The sequence below is a fragment of the Aquarana catesbeiana genome, linkage group LG03 (assembly GCF_042186555.1).
Source record: "Aquarana catesbeiana isolate 2022-GZ linkage group LG03, ASM4218655v1, whole genome shotgun sequence".
NCBI lineage: Eukaryota > Metazoa > Chordata > Amphibia > Anura > Ranidae > Aquarana > Aquarana catesbeiana.
The window spans coordinates 212,016,556-212,033,849 of record NC_133326.1 but is presented as its reverse complement, the minus strand read 5'-3'; the positions used below and the strand labels follow the sequence as shown (position 1 = coordinate 212,033,849).

Here is a 17,294-nt window from a genome sequence, read left to right as displayed (position 1 = left end):
TTTATTTTCCTGGTTATATCCTTTCTTTATATTTCTTGTATATCTTGTAGGTACATAGAGATATGTGATGACCCACTGTTATTTCTCAGACGCTTACAACACATCTTTCAATAAGGAAACCTATCTGGTTTATAAATTAATTATATTACAGTTGATTTTGTTACTGATTTTCAGTCCCCGCTGAACCAGATCAGTTGGTGTATGGGCCAGATTGGATACTTCTTTAAGGAGGAGGAGTGGGTGCTGACATAATCTCTTTACATTCCAATGTAGAATCAGTGTGCCTAGCCCCTGATGATACCCTATTAGACAAAATGTGGCCTTGCGCTTGTGCACACTGACATTATCTGCTGTTATGTCATGGTGAGCGGTGGCACTTATGTAAGTGTTGTAAAATAGCTTATTATGGTGATTGTTTTTATGTTTTTTTTATTGAAATAAACTCTCAATTTGCCTCACTATGAGAGTTCCCCTTTGCCTCTTGTAACATGTTGTATTAGGGGTGCCCTGCCTTAATGTGAGGAGCGAAGATATCAGAGCCAGGATCTTCTAGTGTATGTGCGAGCGATTCGCCTGTCAGCCGGACACAGACGCTATTCCACTTCTCAGTACCTGTCAGCAGGGAGAGGGGAGTTTGCGCAGACATAACCATAGTTAACTACGCTGAGCGTGTTATACATCTATGTGTGAGGTGTGTAATCTGGTACTTCTAATACTTACTGGTGATGGGTTTTCATTGGAGGAGAACCATTGAATTGTCTGAAGCACATTGGTGGTGTACAAGAACTTTATTGTTATAGTCATACAATTTGAGACTTTTATGCTTTTTGGAACAAATCTAATTTCTACATATTTTATTCTATAGGTCAGGGATATTAGCCGACCTCCAGCTGTGGCAGAACTACAAGTCCCATGAGGCATAGCAAGACTCTGACAACCACAAGCATGACATCCAGAGGCAGAGCATGATGGGACTTGTAGTTTTGCAAGGTCTGCTAATTGCATATCCATGCTATAGGTGCTGCAATTTTATATTTGTATGTTTTCAGTGGATTTGCATAAATCAGTCCTGATGGTTAGCTGCCTTGTTAGTTGCGCTAGCGTGGATGTGATTTATTTTAAATTTATAGTTTTATCAACTTGTAATCATAAGGCCACTACTGTACAGGTAGAGTATTTAAAGGAGTATCGGTTGATATGAATTCAGTGAAAATGGCTATCCCAATCGTTACTTTACAGCTAGTTCACTATAATGTTAGATGTGGAATTTTCATTACTGTTCATCATTTTATGAGTTTTGTTGCACAGATTAGCTGAATTTACTAAGCACATTGTATAATATTGATTTTTCATGATTTTGTGTTTCAAAGATTATTGCGCAGGCTTTTGTTTCTTTAAGAATGATGCCTTCTGGATTGTGCTGTGGGTGTCTTGAGAGCAAACAATGAAGACATTTTTGGTGGAAATAAAAAAAAAAAAATTGATTGACAAAAATAGTACGAAAAAAAATAGGCTACCAATAGTGTTAGATATTACATGAAAAATGAATCATCTATAAAAAAAAATAAAACAATTTGTGCCTGAATTGACCATTTTGATTACTGTAAAATAGTCTTAAAGCAAACCTCTGGGCACAAATATGTTCATTTAAATATATTCCTCAATAGCCACAAAGAATTGAAATTACTTTGTGCCTTTGAAAACCTAGCTATTACCTTGTAAATGTGTAGCGGTGACATCATCGCTCAACGTACATAGATTGGATTACTGTACAAGTCTGGAAGAAATACACAAAGCACATCAAGATTCAAGCAACATTTGTTCAAAACATTTTTAGTTTTCGGAAACTGCATTCGATTTTTTAATGACCAGTGGGCTAAAAATCAGCGATTGCTTTTGACTCTGGTGACAAGAAAATTCGAAGAAATGGGATAGAGAATTTTGTTTTTGCCCCCCGCCATGATAATGTCCTCTCGGCAAAGCCATTTTAGTGACCCCTTTAATGATTTGACTGTGTATAGATGAGTTAGTGTGTAATATTTTTTATATTTTCCTTACAGCTTTAGTGAATCAAGCATCCAATTCAAGCCAGTACCGACAGCTCCAGCTGTATCGCCATGAAATGCAGCATTTTGTGAAAGTTATACAAGGGTATATTGCTAACCAAATTCTGCACGTTACATGGGCTGAGTTTAGAAACCAACTTTGTGCAGTCAGCAACCTGGAGGAAATTCGCAAGGCACACACGGAATACCTCAACAAGGCCCTTTTTAGGTACATACAGGGTGCAGCTAACCTGTATTTCTATGAATAATGCTGGTAGCATATGTATTGTGATCTGCAGCAAATTAACATATACAGTATATGTAACAGGGCAAAAAAAGGAAATAGATACCTGTTATAAGTGTACATTTTCAGTGAAAAATAGATATCCAAGCCTCATTTAACAGGAAATTTCGCTAACATCATACATAAAATGAATTTGACAATGTTGCTTTTGATTGAGTAAATGTTGTTTGCATGGAATTTAAGACCATAACCGTAAAATTAATCATAGCGCTTTTGTGAATTCTAATGCCACCTATGTGGATTTGTTAGTGTGAGATATATTGTTGTACATTGCAGGTTTTGGCTCTTTTCAGGCTTAGCTGAAATATTGAATCTTTATTTTTTTTCTAGGGGTCTTCTAACGGAGAAGGCAGCCCCATTAATGAACATTATACACAGTATTTTCAATCTTATCCTGAAGTTCCGTATACAGCTTATCTCTCAGCCATGGGTTTGTGACAAGGAAAAGCAGATAGCTAGCCACCCCAACTACACATTAATGCAGCAGTCTTACAATACTTTCAAGTATTACTCTGACTTTTTGTTTGAAGGTAAGTCCATTTCCCATATGTTCTGTTCTATTATGAACAGTTTGGACTTTTGTTCTTAGAATATCCTTAATTGCAGCTTTCTAAGTACACCGGCCACAAACCTGGTCAAGGTGTGAGTAAAACCTGGATAACCATCTCAATAATCGGTAGATCTACAGATATAGGCAGCTAATGCTGTATGCAAATCTCAATATGTGAAAATCAGTTTTGGCCTAAGTCCTCCCTATTGGTCAGTAAGACAGACATTCACGTTAAAGTACCAATGGACACGCTTTGGAGGTGAGAGTGGATAGGCCGGGCTTTGTTTTTACAGAAAAAGTTGAGATCTGCATGTAACATCAGCTGTGAATATCTAAGGATATGCTGATCAATTTTTTTTATAATTCAATTTTTATTACATGTTTTACTACATTTAATAATGTACAAAAAGATATATACATACAAAGAAAAAAATTAAAGAGTAGACTGTATATATATACACTTTTGTCTTTGCTCTTCTACCATAAATCACTTTTCTCAATTATATCATTAATCTAATAAACCCTTCTATACAGTATTTAGAACCCACCATCCCCATCTCATCCAAACAATAAAAAAAAAAACAAACAACCTAAAACTCCCAAAGAAAAAGAAAAATGCTGATCAATTTAATGGGTTTATCTATTTATATAGTTGGGATTTGCATATTGTCCATTATTGGAACTACCCATCAAAAGACAATATGTGAGGCTTGAACTCCTATGCTGATGTTCCACATGTAACATATGAGGAATAACAAATAAACCCGCTGGTAGAACTATTGCTTGTATAACCTCTTCAAAGTTTGTGGCTTGTTTGGGCATGGGCAGTAGAACTTGTTTTTAGCTAATCTGGAGCTCCTGTATGTTGTCCCTAAGCAAAAGAAAATTTCTGATGGCTACTGCTGTGACCCTCCAACAGTGCAGTAGATTATGTGATATCCTTATAGTACTTCTGCTTGGGCTTCTGGCTCAGTTACAGCATAAGGGTGAAGATGCACATACGCAGAATACACTTTTCTTCTCTCCTATTATTGAGAATAGGACGGATCAGTCAGGTCAGACACTTTTTTCAATCATTTGGATAATATAATATATTGTGTAAGTGCAGGCTGCTGGAAGCACTGATCAGAGTTAGTTATCACCCTCTAGTCTTAAATTAGAGTTCCAGGCTTTTACCTTTAAAAAGTTTTTTCACTTACAGCTTTCAGAATTTGTAAAAGATCCCCCCCCCAAACCATACATTTTCTGAAGGCACACGGCCAGTAGAAAAAAAGAAAGTGCTACTTATTTTTAAGGCAGCGCGATATTTGCGCAATTGTTTATCAAAACAATATTTTTGCTACAAATACACTAAAATCATTAATAGTGCACATAAACACATCATAACTCACAAAATTCAAGCTAAAGCATCATTCACATGTGGCATACTAAAGTGTATGCCCATGGAGGGCCATGTTTCCCCACAGAGGGATGTACAGGTGTTCCATGCATTACCGTACAGGCAGTCCCATTTATATTGGGATGCAATGGCTGCACAGGCATAGCTGCTGTTGCCAATCTGACATCCGTGTGGGTACATGACCCTGAATGCAGACAGTGTGAGCTCAGGGACATGCATGCAGACCTACAGTGATGTAAAATTGGGAGCAACGGCTTTGTTTATGCAGTTGCTACATCCCAAATGACATCAATGGGATGGCCTGCAGAGAGATGCACGGAACACCTGTCCATCCTTGTAAAGGTACACTATGGTATGCCTTGTGTGAACAAGGCCTTAAGGCCCCTTTCACACAAGCAGACTGATCGGGTCTGCCTGTCCGTTTTTAAGGCGGGCTCAATCGGGACCACACATTGTTCTCTATAATAAGGCTGATGTAAATGGACATGTGTCAGGTTACACCCGCCTGCATCCGATCCAGTTCTGTCCACTCCACTAAAAACAAATGGATGGGGATTCCATTCAGCTTTCAGCGCTATCACTCTTTGAATGACAATTGCGCGGTCATGCAACACTGTACCCAAATTAAATTTTTATCATTTTTTTCCCCACAAATAGAGCGTGATTAAATACCACTAAAAGAAAGCTCTATTTGTGGGGAAAAAAATGATAAAAATTTAATTTGGGTACAGTGTTGCATGCCCGCGCAATTGTCATTCAAAGAGTGATAGCGCTGAAAGCTGAAAATTGGTCTGGGCAGGAAGGGGGTGAAAGTGCCCAGTCAGCACGTGGTTAAAAAAAAAAATTGTGAACCTTTGATATCACTTCCCCCTTCCTAACACCCATACTATCTAACCTGTGTAAAAATAAACCTGTCTATACCTATTTTCAGGCCACTCCGGTCTGGTCATATGATTGGCTTCCCTGTGTCAGACAACGGCTGCTGCAGGGGAGAGGAGGGAGCACTGACAAGAGCTGGACCATGGTAAGCCTATGGGTGACATCATTGCTCAGGCATTGCCAGCCATTGTCGAGCACACTCTCCTGTAGCTAGCATTGGCTGACACGGGAGATGAAGTGGTCAGACCAGGACGCCTGAGAATAGGTAAGTATATCATTTTTTTTTTTACACGGGTTAGTAAGTATAGGTGTTAGTATGGGTTAAAGGAGCATTTTTAAGCATAGTTGGTAAAAGCACAAAATTCTACTTTAAACAGCTTGAGCACCATGTTGGGCATCAGATAAGTGGGGTCGTTTTATGTCCACCTTAGAGACTGAACGTGAATATTTTATGAGAAAAAGTATGGTATTGATCATCAACTAAAAGGCCGGTATGATTGGCTCTATTTACATGGCTGTAGTTATTAACGTGGAACTAAAGTCAAAAACTGGGACCATGCAATGTCTCTTCTGCAATAAAAGAAACGTAGCTGCCAGATTGCAGTTTTCTTTGGAATGTACATTGTGCAAGCACAGTTCGGTATACATTCCAGAACATCCCCTGTCCGTCAGGATGTGTTCCTGTGGCGGCCAATGAAGATGGCCACAGCCTGGCACCCGAAAGAAGCAGAGTTTAGCGCCACTTTACACAAAGGCCATTGTAATAGGTGGCAAGCTTTGCTTATGGGATTGTTCCTCTGCACACCTCGCAGGGTTACACATATAGGAGCTCAGGATGTTATGTCATTATTAGTATTAAACAGATCACAGTTATTAAATAAACTCCATTTGCATTTTTTGTATTCTAGTGGTAACCAAGCTTGTAAATCGGGGATACCAACCACATCTGGAAGATTTCTTACTGCGTATTAACTTCAACAATTACTACAAAGAGAACTGAACAGAGACACATTATTTATATATGTCCAGTATAAATGTATAATAAATTTATGTTTTGGTAAATACCCAAGTCTGTATATTTTGTTCCATAGTGTTTTCTGTGAATGGCTGCATCTCTAGTGATAGCAACAAAGTGCTGTGTACGGTTGGCCTACAAATGGCAGCCTTCATTTGTGTCAGTCATGGATCTGCAGAGACCAGTTCTGGCATTGTCATATGATTTCAGACAAGCAGCCTGTTCCAGCTGTTATGTTTAGGTGGGACATATCTGTGTGTCGTGTTTTTTTTTTTATTTATTTTTTTATAATTTATTTTTTGAAGCTGACCTCCAGGCAGATATAAGACACAATAATGCAACTTTGTATTAATTCTTTATCACATTTATTTTTAAATGCCATAAGTATCTGAATTTGACTTTGTGTAAATCTCTTGCAATTCCCTGTACAGCGGCACTCAGACAGGGAAGGCCAGGACTGGCAGCCTTTTAGGTGTGCTGTATACAAATGTGTTGACAAGAACCTGATGATAGGAGTGAGCAGAGAGATGACTAAAGCTGGCCATAGACGGTTCCTGCTGAATTGGCTGAGATTCAAACCATATGTGGGCAGGCTGAATGTATCAAAGTTGATCATTTAACTTGAGTACAATCCAGCCTGCCAGATTTTACATGTGATTATCGCTAGCAGCAGTTATAGCCGCTAGCAAAAATCACTGTGTTCTCCCAGTGGGGACGGCTTTGCCTGCCAGGGGAACACAATGGCTCTGCGGGAGGGATTCCCGTCAACACTAACTTTTGTTGATGGGGGAATCAAGCACGTTTCTTTCCTGCAAGCCCAGTGGGCTAAACAAACACAAAAAAAAAAAACTGAGGAGCTTGCTGTACTAACTATGCAATGATGATCTCAATGTAAACATCTGAGATTTCCTGGAACCAGATGCCCCATACTATGAGGTAGTGGGAGGTGCCTCCCCATAGCGAAGAGGTGGGTTTTAAGGTCTAAGTCTTATGGCAGAAATGGGTTCCGGGTTTGGGCTTTGACCCTGAGGAATGGGAAATAAAAGGGTTTCCTCTCCTGAGCCAATGGCTTGCTTGTAGGAGACAGAGCCTCTTTTATCTGGGGAAAAAGGTGCACACTTCCTTGAGGTAAGTGTCTAAGGATCACCAAAGAGGTGCTGCCCTTCAGTATCTTCACAAAGCTCTCCTGTTTCACAGCCCAACACCTAAACCAAGAAACCCTTTGCATATGTACCAAAAAATAGCCTAAATCTGGATATTTGATGGCGTGTATCCACTAACCATCAACACAGTAGAGCAAGGCTATGGGGAAAAATTCCAGCTGTTGAAGGATAGCTGAATCCTTCAAATGAGGATGGGGGGGGGGTCCCTAGCCATTTATTTAACCAGTCAAGTCTGTCAGACAGACCTGGTTGCATAGCAGGACCTGTCAGGGAGAATATAAAGCATTAGGAGGGCTTCTAACCTTTTTAACTATCCCCAATTAAACGGCTGTACTCACCATGCACTTTTTCCCTATTTTTCTACTTGGTATATCAAGTCTCACAATCCTAGAACATCCACGTTCAGCATACATGTTCGTTTTCTATATACCCATGACGGATAACAATGTAACTGTCCCTGTAAGGGCAGCATAGAAGCCTTCTGAAAATCTCAAGGGCCATTTTCTTTTTACCTTGGAAAACACTGTCTACATATGTAAAAAAAAAAAAAAATAGCTCTGATGCTCACAAGTAACCTGGCCCGGCGCACACCTGTTTTTAGACTGATTAAGAGCTTCCAATCTATAGACAAGATGACTGTAATGCTATATTTTCTACCTTAAGAATTAGATGTTGATCGTATGAACAGTTGAGTAGGGCTCATCATACAAATTACAATCTGATTGTACAATCTTTTAGATCTGTCAAGTATGTAGTGAAAGAGGGACTGCTTGATTTGATACAAATTGATTGGAAGGTTTAGGGAGGGCCTAATTTTACATAGATTTACCAAAACTAAAGTTGATAGAAATGGATAAACACAAAAAAAATTGCGAGTATCACATGTTTTTTGAACATATACAGTATACACCAAGAAAATGCATCATAAATAATTCTCAATTTTTCTAATGAATATTGGAGCAACAGTGGCCAGTGACTGCAGCAGACACTCAATACTGACTGTACTGCAGCAATGGGATGTACTAATGTTTAAAGATGAGTGCATTTGTCAGAACTGTCTAACTGTGTCATGATGCTCTCTTCCATTGCTCTCAATGGACTTATTACAATGTAAAACAACTTTGTAAAAATATAAACCGATTCCTTTTCAGTGTGGGATTTTATTGGTGTGGGTGCTCACATATAAAAAGTAATACAATCCCATCCACATTAATAGTGGCAAGAAGAGCAGAGTGGGTTTCCAACAGAGCTTACCAAATAAGTAAGGTCTCAGAGCCCTCCATCACATGCACACAAAAAAAAAAAACAAAAAAAAACGCAGTACTGAAAACAATCATTTTAGATGAGGTTTGTTTATTTTGAAATTGTATTTAACATGTAAATTAACTGAACACAAAAAGGTCTTCATTTTATGTTCTAATGCTTATAGAAATGTACTCATCGAATATTTTTTTGGCATAAAAGACCATTGAAAAAAAAAAAAAATGTAGAAAGAAGAGAGACTCAGACCAATAACCTTATCACCCCGTAAACACCTGATGTTTCAAAGCACAGCCACAATTTTAAATTATTTCTTAAAGCAAACCTGTCCTAAAACATATGCAAACTGTCATTGCTGACTTCATTTACAGTCATCATTCCTGGACAAATATGCAGAATTAAAGTCCCATATCTTGACTTGGCATACTAGTCCTGAATCAGTGACTCGAAAAGCTAAAGCCAGAATCATCCAAACATGCCTAGCATTTTCAGAAGGGGATCAGCAATGGAGGCTTCCATATGTATCTCATAGCAGGTATCTATTAAAGTGCAACAAAATTGTATAAAAAGTTAGCTAGCAGGCAGGATCTTTACAGAAGAGACATAGCATGCCTCTTCTGCAATAAAACAAACTTACATCTTTAGAATTTACAATGAGCTGTACATTGTATATTCTCCCTGCCAAAACAAATGAACTCCTGTGCGCATGTATGGGGGTTAGGTTATCAAGATTACCAAAGATCCCAACCCAGAATAAGACTGGGTGAAGATGTTGGTGTCAGCATGAGAGAGATGGGAGAGGAGTCAAGTCCTGCATTAAAATAGTTGTCGGCACTGCAAGCGCATGAATTACAATCGGGTCCAAAAAGGTCCATTTGCAGTATGTGCAATAATAAAATTGTCTAAAAATCTTGTTATGTAGAAACATGGATACTGTGGCCATCTAAAATATTACTACATTAAAAAGAAAAAAAAAAAAAAAAAAAAAGTATGGCCAAAGCTCTTTTAGCCATACTTTATGGGCCAAAGGAGTGCCCTTTTGGTCTCCTGTGACCCAGAGTTGGCTTATAGTGGGCTACTGCAGTCAGCTGATATGGCAGAGACGCTCCAGGCTCTTGAAGAATCCCAGTCATACTGTCAGGATTCACCCAGCTGCTTAACTGACAGATGGCTCCTGGCACTCAGGACATGGCTGAGAGCCAAAGCCAGCTGCACCCGCATCCTCCTCAGCCCAGCACCCTAGTGACTAACAGTCACTGATCTCCACTCTGAGCGAACAGGGGTCTTTATTTCATTAAATAAACCCCCATAATGATATAATAAAATGATGCATAAATTCCCCACCCTTAAAAAAAAAAAAAAACACATTTATCTCTATCCCAAGGTAATCTCACACTGTACATTTCTCCCACACACTTCACTTGCCCATTAAAACAAATCAATACACAATCTGCTATTTTATGGAAAATCAATATAAAAAAAAAAATCTATATCCTCCACCTATCTTTGTAACAAGGTACAGTCTGTACAAAAGGCACAGAGTAAGCAGCAAAAAAATTACCTGAATATGTCCATTAAGTGCAATGGTTTCATTTTCCAATTGCAACATTTTTGTGCGTATAAAAAGCATCAAGCCCATTATAACATGTTTTATATTAATGTGATGACATACACAATGCTAAAACATGCAACAAGCACTACAGTGGTTAACATCAGGCCAAAATACGTCACATTCCTGAATTGATATTTTTGCCGTCATGTATAAATTACATTTGGATTCTATAGGTTTTAATGGCAAATAAATATTTTGTAACAATTTTTCTCCCCCAATAGACCCCTTGCACACAGGGCTATCTAGCGGCTGTGTGCACCTCACAGCATTTTAGAGCATTTGTTCCTGAGCGCATAGGGCCCTAAACGGGAGTACCACTCGGTATAACATTTAGCCCTGTCCAGCCGCAGCCTTCCATAGACTGGCAGGCAGCGGGGCTGGATGCTGTAACTGTGCCACCAGTGCGCACTAACATGCCAGGAGGACACACAGCAGCAAGATGTCCTCATGTGCAAGCAGCCTTAAATGGTTATACCGTTACCAAAAATCCAAATGTAGTTTAAAAAAAAAACATATGTGCTTGTTAGAATTGGCCTTGTTGATCTCTTTTTCTGCATGAACACAGAAAATGACCAACAAGGCTATTATGAAGATCAGGTGACACATAGCTCTGTAGCCCAAAGTGGAGGTTTCCTGCTATAGGGAATTCTGGAAAGATTTGTGGGCCTAAAGACAGCAGAAGAAGCACAAGCCTCCAGACGTTCTTCTTCAGCAAGCTCAGGGATTTCTTCACTTTCCACCACTTCATAAGGATTTTCCAAAATCTTCAGGACATGCCTCACCTGGTGATCAATTTAAATACCATACATTTAGAAACCTAATGTCTTCCAGGCAAAGTCTCTCGCATATAAGCTCAAATCAATTGTGAACACTGGAGTTAGGGACAGAGAAGGTTTGGTACAACAGTAAACCCAGTGAGGTTAAAGAAAACATGACAGATAAATTTGTGGGCTGGCACTGCGGACCACCATCCAAACATACTAGCAGACAACCACAATAATAATTCTTTAAAGCAAACCCGTTCTTTGCTCATACAGGGTATAACAACAGGTTTGTTTTAAAGTGATTGTAAAGGGTACTTAAAAAAAAAAAAAAAAAAACACACATATTATACTTACCTGCTCTATGCAGTTGTTTTGCACAGAGCATCCCTGATCCTTCTTTTCTCAGGTCCCCGGCCGGCGCTCCTCTTCTTGGTGTGCCACCATAAGAAGTCGCTTCCTATTGTGGCGCATGTGCAGGCTCCATTGTGCCACGCTGCCTTTATCACCCTAAAGGGAAAGTTCCGCTGCATGCCCCCCTCCTTTTAAAACACTTTTTTTTTTGGGAGAAGGTCAGTACCTAGTTTGCACAGGTACTCGCTTCCAGTCAGATCACCTAGGCGATTCCACCAAAAAGCCCCTTCTCTGCCCACAATATTCTGGGACACGTCACAGGTCCCAGAAGCTGCAGGACCAACCACAAAGCACAGTGCAGCTCGTGCATGTGCAGTGAGAAGCCTTAGGAGTCACAGCCGGCTTCCCACAGTTAACATGCCGGGGAGCCAAAGACTGGCAAGGAACTGGCCCGGGTGAGGACAGTGCTGGATCCCTGGACAGGCAAGTGTCCTTTTATTATAAAGTCAGCAAGCTGCTGACTTAATTTTCAAACTGACTGAAGTACCTCTTTAATGTGGGGCAGGAGGTTTGACCTCTAAACAGCTCCCTCTAGTGGGAGCACCATTCTGCTGGGTACTTTTCAGTAAATTTAAACCACCATATTGGCATTTTTGTTTTATGCTGCGGTGACAAGTAAAAATGCATAAGGTTTAGGCATTTCCCTGCACCAGACTGTGGGCGGAGGTGAAATTAGATTTATTAAAAGGGGAATGGTTTGTATATCACCATCTATGAGGGTGAAATACTTCATTCTTGCTGCTACATATATTAAGATAAATGTAATCACAACTGATAGGTAAGCATTAGTGGAGATTAAGAATAGAGTTAAATCATTACCTCTGTAAAGTCTCCATTCTCAGCTGCCTCTATGGCATTCTGAGCTATATAATTTCTCAGGATGTGTGCTGGGTTGTTGGAATTCATGATTTTTACACGCTCTGCATGTAAAGTCTTAATGTCTTCAGAATGTTCTTGTTCTTTTTCCAAGCGTGCACTGAAAAAAAAAAAAAAAAAAAGCTAGTTAGCAGTCTTACCATATAGGGGTGAATATATACTATAATATCATATAAGCTATAATTTTTCACATTTCCTTTTCTGTCTACATCCATTTTAGGGTACCTGAGGCCCACACTATGGACATTAAGGCTCCATTCACACTAGCGCGTTTTTTAATGCATTTTGCATTTTGCAGAAATGCATGGGAATTTTTTAACATGGGTTCCTATGGAACATGTTCACATCAATGCTTTTTTGTATCTCTGCGTTTTTGGAAAGGGTCGGGGACTTTTTTTCATGCAAAAAGCAGCGTTTTGCATGTAATGGATTTCAATGGACAAGCATCAAAAACGCAAGTGCACCGTTTTTGCAGCGTTTTTGCCGTTTTTTTTTTTTTTATTTTTTTGCAATTTTTTTTTAAGACTGTAAAAAAAAATAAAAAAAAAAAAAACGCAAAACGCAAATCGCGGCAAAAACGCCGCAAAAACGCTACAAAAACGCTGCTCAAAAACGTGCCAAGCATGAAAAAAAAACCTCCAAAAACGCTCAAAAGCAACATGCATAGGTAACAAAGTGGGGGGACAGAAACGGGACTTTGCGTGAGGCACGTGGGTGAATATGCTGCGCCAATGATGGGGGTAGGGTGTGAAAAAATGAACAAAACATATAGGTTGACAGTTATATGGATGAAGTGAGAGTAAGATGAGTAGGGTCAACATAGATAATGGTAAAAGGTAATGATGGTAAAAAAAATTTTTTTATTGGCATGGATATTCAAATCAACTACAACCAATGAAAAAGAGGACACATATAAAATCAAAATAAACCATGTTCGCAACAATGTATAGACCAGCAGGATTCATAAATAGTTATACAGTTGCAAGAGCATATATACATTGTGCAGTCAGTGTATACATGAATGGATCTGGACTTGAAAACATATTGACAGCAATGTATGGACAAGCGAGGTGCATGAATAGGTAATGCATTAACAAGAGCACGTATGCATGGTACAAACAATGGATGCATCAATAGATCTAAACTCTACGCGTTTCTTGGCTTTAAACCAATCGTCAGGAGTCCGATGCGATTAAACTATAACAGAAGCAATAGAACTGTTATTGTATGGATAGGTATTTGTAGAGAACATATGTTGAAAATATGATCTTCTACATACTCACAGGTTATGCAGTAGTTGGTTTGTGATGACCTGTGTGTGTCAATGTGATGTTAATCTGGGTCCATGGAGTCTCCCCCGGGGTTGAGGCAGGGAGCGCACCCCGATGATGCCGGCCACAGTGGCCCAAGTGACATAGGCACCCACAGGACCGGCAGGCAGGGACGTCCGACAAGGACAGGGAATGTGGAGGAGCTGGGGAAAAACATGAAAAATGGAGGTGTAAGAAAAGGTGTGGGATGGAGGATGGTGATGTTGGGGAATGAGTGAGGTGGGAGCAATAGAGCGTGCCCCAAGGTGTGTGAAAAGGAGCTGAAAAACAAGGGGAGTGAAAGTGGTGGGAAAAGTGAGGCATAGGCAAGAAAACCAAAGTAGTTGGAATGGGTGAAGGGAGGTGGCTGAATGTGAGGGAGTTACCTGAGTGGTGGGTGCCCAGCCGAGCCAGGAGTCCAGTGTGCATGGCGGAAATGTGGGACGCCGGGCCAAATGGAGCCTAAAATAGCCGCAAACATGCGGCGCGCTCACGCCAACGTCACGCACGGGCGTGACGACGCGGTGAGGGGGGGCCAGATGGGTACGGCCTCCTGAACAACCTCACAGCGCTAAAGCCCGGAGAAGGAAAGACTCTAAACACCCCGTCCGCGGCGGCCAAGACGCCGCAGGCGGGGTGCAGGAGGCATGACGTCGACGCGCCGAGGCCAGGGCCCGCCCACGTCAGTGACAGGGAGGCAATGGGTCCTGGGCTGGGCGCGTCGCAACCCCGGGGAGTAGACTGAATGGATCCCAGCATCACAGATGTGTCAAACGGATGTCATTGTGTATAAAAAGGGAGAAAGAGGGGCGGCCAGAGCGGCACAATGTAAAATACAGAGACAATGACAAAAACCAGCGTGTCTTCGCCATGGCAGTATAGCAAAGAACACAATAGTGTAGATATATGTTGGTATATCATATATTATTAATCCCAGCGCAGGAATCTTTCTCTGTGCAAGGGAACATAGAACATCATAAATTAGTAATCCTTGCACAGGAATCTATTCTCTGTGCAAGGAAGTATAAGCCATAGCGAGCTTTAGCCCAACTGGCTAAAGAAAAACGAATAAATCAAGATTGTTGGGAGGAAAAAAGAAGGGGAATGGACAAGGGTGAAGGAATATAAAACTTTAGCCCTGAATTAAATCGGTGGTTTAATTAGCTAAAGAAATGGGCAGCAAAGTGAAAAAGAAAGAATTCAGATATAAATAAAATTAGATATGAAAAAACTAAATATAAAAGAAACTTTAGCCCTGAATTAAATCAGTACATTTCCTTAGCTAAAGAAAATAAAATTAAAAAAATATAAATAAAGGAAGAGAACTTTAGCCCTGAATTGAATCAGTGTTTCTTTGACTAAAGAAAAACGAAATAAATAAGTAAAGCAAGAAGAGAGAAAACGAGAAGATAAGTAATGGAAAGAACAAGATGAAAGAGGGAGGAAGGTATTTGCAAGGAATGAACCTTATTAAAAAAGTGTAGAGGACTGTAAGGCGATGGGGGACGAGTCAAAACCAATTGATATTTTACTGTATGAGGATGATAAAAATGGTAGGACAGGGAAAGAAATTGGTGAGGTAATAGATAGAGCAAAAAATGAACTGTTGTCTAATGCCATATACGGTTAGTATGAGGATCCGGTTTACAGAAAGTGGAGGTGTGAAAGCAAGAAATGTTGGAGGAGTGACTCATACAAGACAGTCAATAGATGGACAGGGGGGGACACAAGGTCTCAATACGGTACGTCACAGATATTGGGTAAGAGGGGAAAGTAGAAGAAAAGGGAAAAACGGAGGAAAAGGCAAAGAAAAGGGAAAAGGGGGCCAGGGGGTGATAATGTGTTAAGAAGGGAGTGGAATGAGCAATGAAACAGAATACTAAGGCACATGTAACAGATGAATGTATAGAGATGTGTGGTCATGGATAGGTGGAATATTTTGGTCACAAAAAATGGGTGTTTTCCACCCTGGTTATCGTACGTCAAAAGGGGTTGTGACCAATCCACACACTGTAGTAGAGAAACACCCACATGTCTCCATCCCAAATAAATGTAACAAAGTGGGGGGACAGAAACGGGACTTTGCGTGAGGCACGTGGGTGAATATGCTGCGCCAATGATGGGGGTAGGGTGTGAAAAAATGAACATAGGTGTGAATCGAGCCTAACACAGGCCTTAAAAAGAAGAAGTATGGCCAAAGCTCTTTTGGCCATACTTCTGTGGGTCACAGGAGCGCCTTTAGTTCTGCACTCCTTTAACCCAGATTCAGCTGGCCGCAGGCTAAAGCCCGCTATCAGCTGAGATTAGAGAGCTGCCCCAGGCTCTGCAGGGATCCCGACAATAATGTCAGGATCCACTCAGATGGCTGACCGGCAGCGGACTTAAGACTCTCAAGCGTGCTGCTGGGAGATTGAGCCAGCAGCTCCTGCGTCCTCCACAGTCTGGCCCTCCAGTGAGCAGTGGAGGGGCAGAGCATAGAATGGTGGCTTAAAGTCACCACTCTGTGCTCAGGGCAGAGCCGAGAACTCATCGCTCAGTTCTTGGTGTAGGAAGTGACCAAGGTCTTCGATTGCTCAGTTTTCAGTGTAGAGGTGGTGGGAGACAACTGCAACATCGGATCTATGCTGCCTCCACATAGGTGAAGGAGGGAGTGAGTATGTCCGTTTTTTTTCCTTCTTTTCCCGCACTCTCTTTTTTTTTTTAACCCTCCCCAATTCTCTCATTCCCTCATAACACCCCAATCCCCCCCCCCCCCACATGTTCAGATTTACTTTTTTTTTTTTTTCTCCTTGAATGCCTGTTTAAAAGAAACACCCCCAACTCACGTGTAGGTGTGGTCTCTGCAGCCAGACCTTAAACTAAAAAAAAAAAAGTTGGGGAAACCAGAGTATGGCCCCAAACATTATCTGCCTAAATTTTAATTATAGAAAGCACGTTAAATTTCTGTAATTAACATTTTTTGATACCAATAAAGTCAAAATTGATTTCTAAAGCCACATGTCTCTTTTAGGAAGCTACTGTATATTTAGGGCCATATTAGTTTGGTTTCACCAATTTCTTTTTTTTTTTTTAGATTAGTTGCCTTTACTCTTATCCCGCATCCCAGAGGCTGGGGGGTTTTCTATTACACATGGGTTGTGTCATCTGAAGGGCCAGCTGTTTTTACTGTCAATCCCCTGATGATATGCCGCCACTCTTGCATCTCACTATACTGGAAACAGGCAGCTCCCCCATCAGTTTTGCTTTGGCTTTTTAGAATCTTAGAAACGCTAAAGCACCACTCACACCTGATCGTATTGTAGCTTGAAGCCTGAAGCTAGAAAACACTAGAGGGGGAAAAAAAAAAAAAAAAATCAATTATTCTCTATGGAGATGGTTCACATCTCCACTCCAAAACGCCTGAAGCTCAAAAAAGTTCTGAAGCTTTTTTTGTATCTCAATTCGGGCATTTTTCTTTTTTACATTGGTGACCTTTTGACCTATACAAAAATGCAGCTAAAATGCGGTAAAAATGTGCGACTTTCTGCCTGAAAACGCTATGCTCAGGTGTGAATGCAGCCTAAAAAGGATGAAAAACTTGACTTCCTCCGTTCATTATTGGAAAAAACTTCATAAGAAAGCTAAAGTTTACTGAAATAAACATTTGTATCTGAATACCATTCTCTAATCACTCAATTATAGGCACCTTTATAGTTCTTAAACTCCA

The 17,294-nt window shown here is 40.4% G+C and overlaps 2 protein-coding genes across 4 annotated transcripts in view; one reads left to right on the top strand and one right to left on the bottom strand.

The window, feature by feature from the left end:
* The window catches only part of TUBGCP6 (tubulin gamma complex component 6), an 83,641-nt gene extending 77,400 nt beyond the window's left edge, over positions 1 to 6,241 (top strand). For all 3 annotated transcript variants that reach the window (XM_073619748.1, XM_073619747.1, XM_073619749.1), the window contains 3 exons: positions 2,061 to 2,274; positions 2,680 to 2,879; positions 6,086 to 6,241. In XM_073619748.1, the coding sequence (XP_073475849.1) occupies positions 2,061 to 2,274; positions 2,680 to 2,879; positions 6,086 to 6,177 (506 nt within the window). In that variant the 3' untranslated portion in view covers positions 6,178 to 6,241. The remainder of the gene's footprint in view (positions 1 to 2,060; positions 2,275 to 2,679; positions 2,880 to 6,085) is intronic.
* A 2,435-nt stretch (positions 6,242 to 8,676) lies between these two features.
* Positions 8,677 to 17,294, bottom strand: part of SELENOO (selenoprotein O) — a 29,088-nt gene continuing 20,470 nt past the window's right edge. Inside the window, exons 8-9 of the mRNA XM_073619746.1 lie at positions 12,222 to 12,378; positions 8,677 to 11,009 (exon numbers count right to left, since the gene is read on the bottom strand). Of these exons, the coding sequence (XP_073475847.1) occupies positions 10,812 to 11,009; positions 12,222 to 12,378 (355 nt within the window). The 3' untranslated portion in view covers positions 8,677 to 10,811. The remainder of the gene's footprint in view (positions 11,010 to 12,221; positions 12,379 to 17,294) is intronic.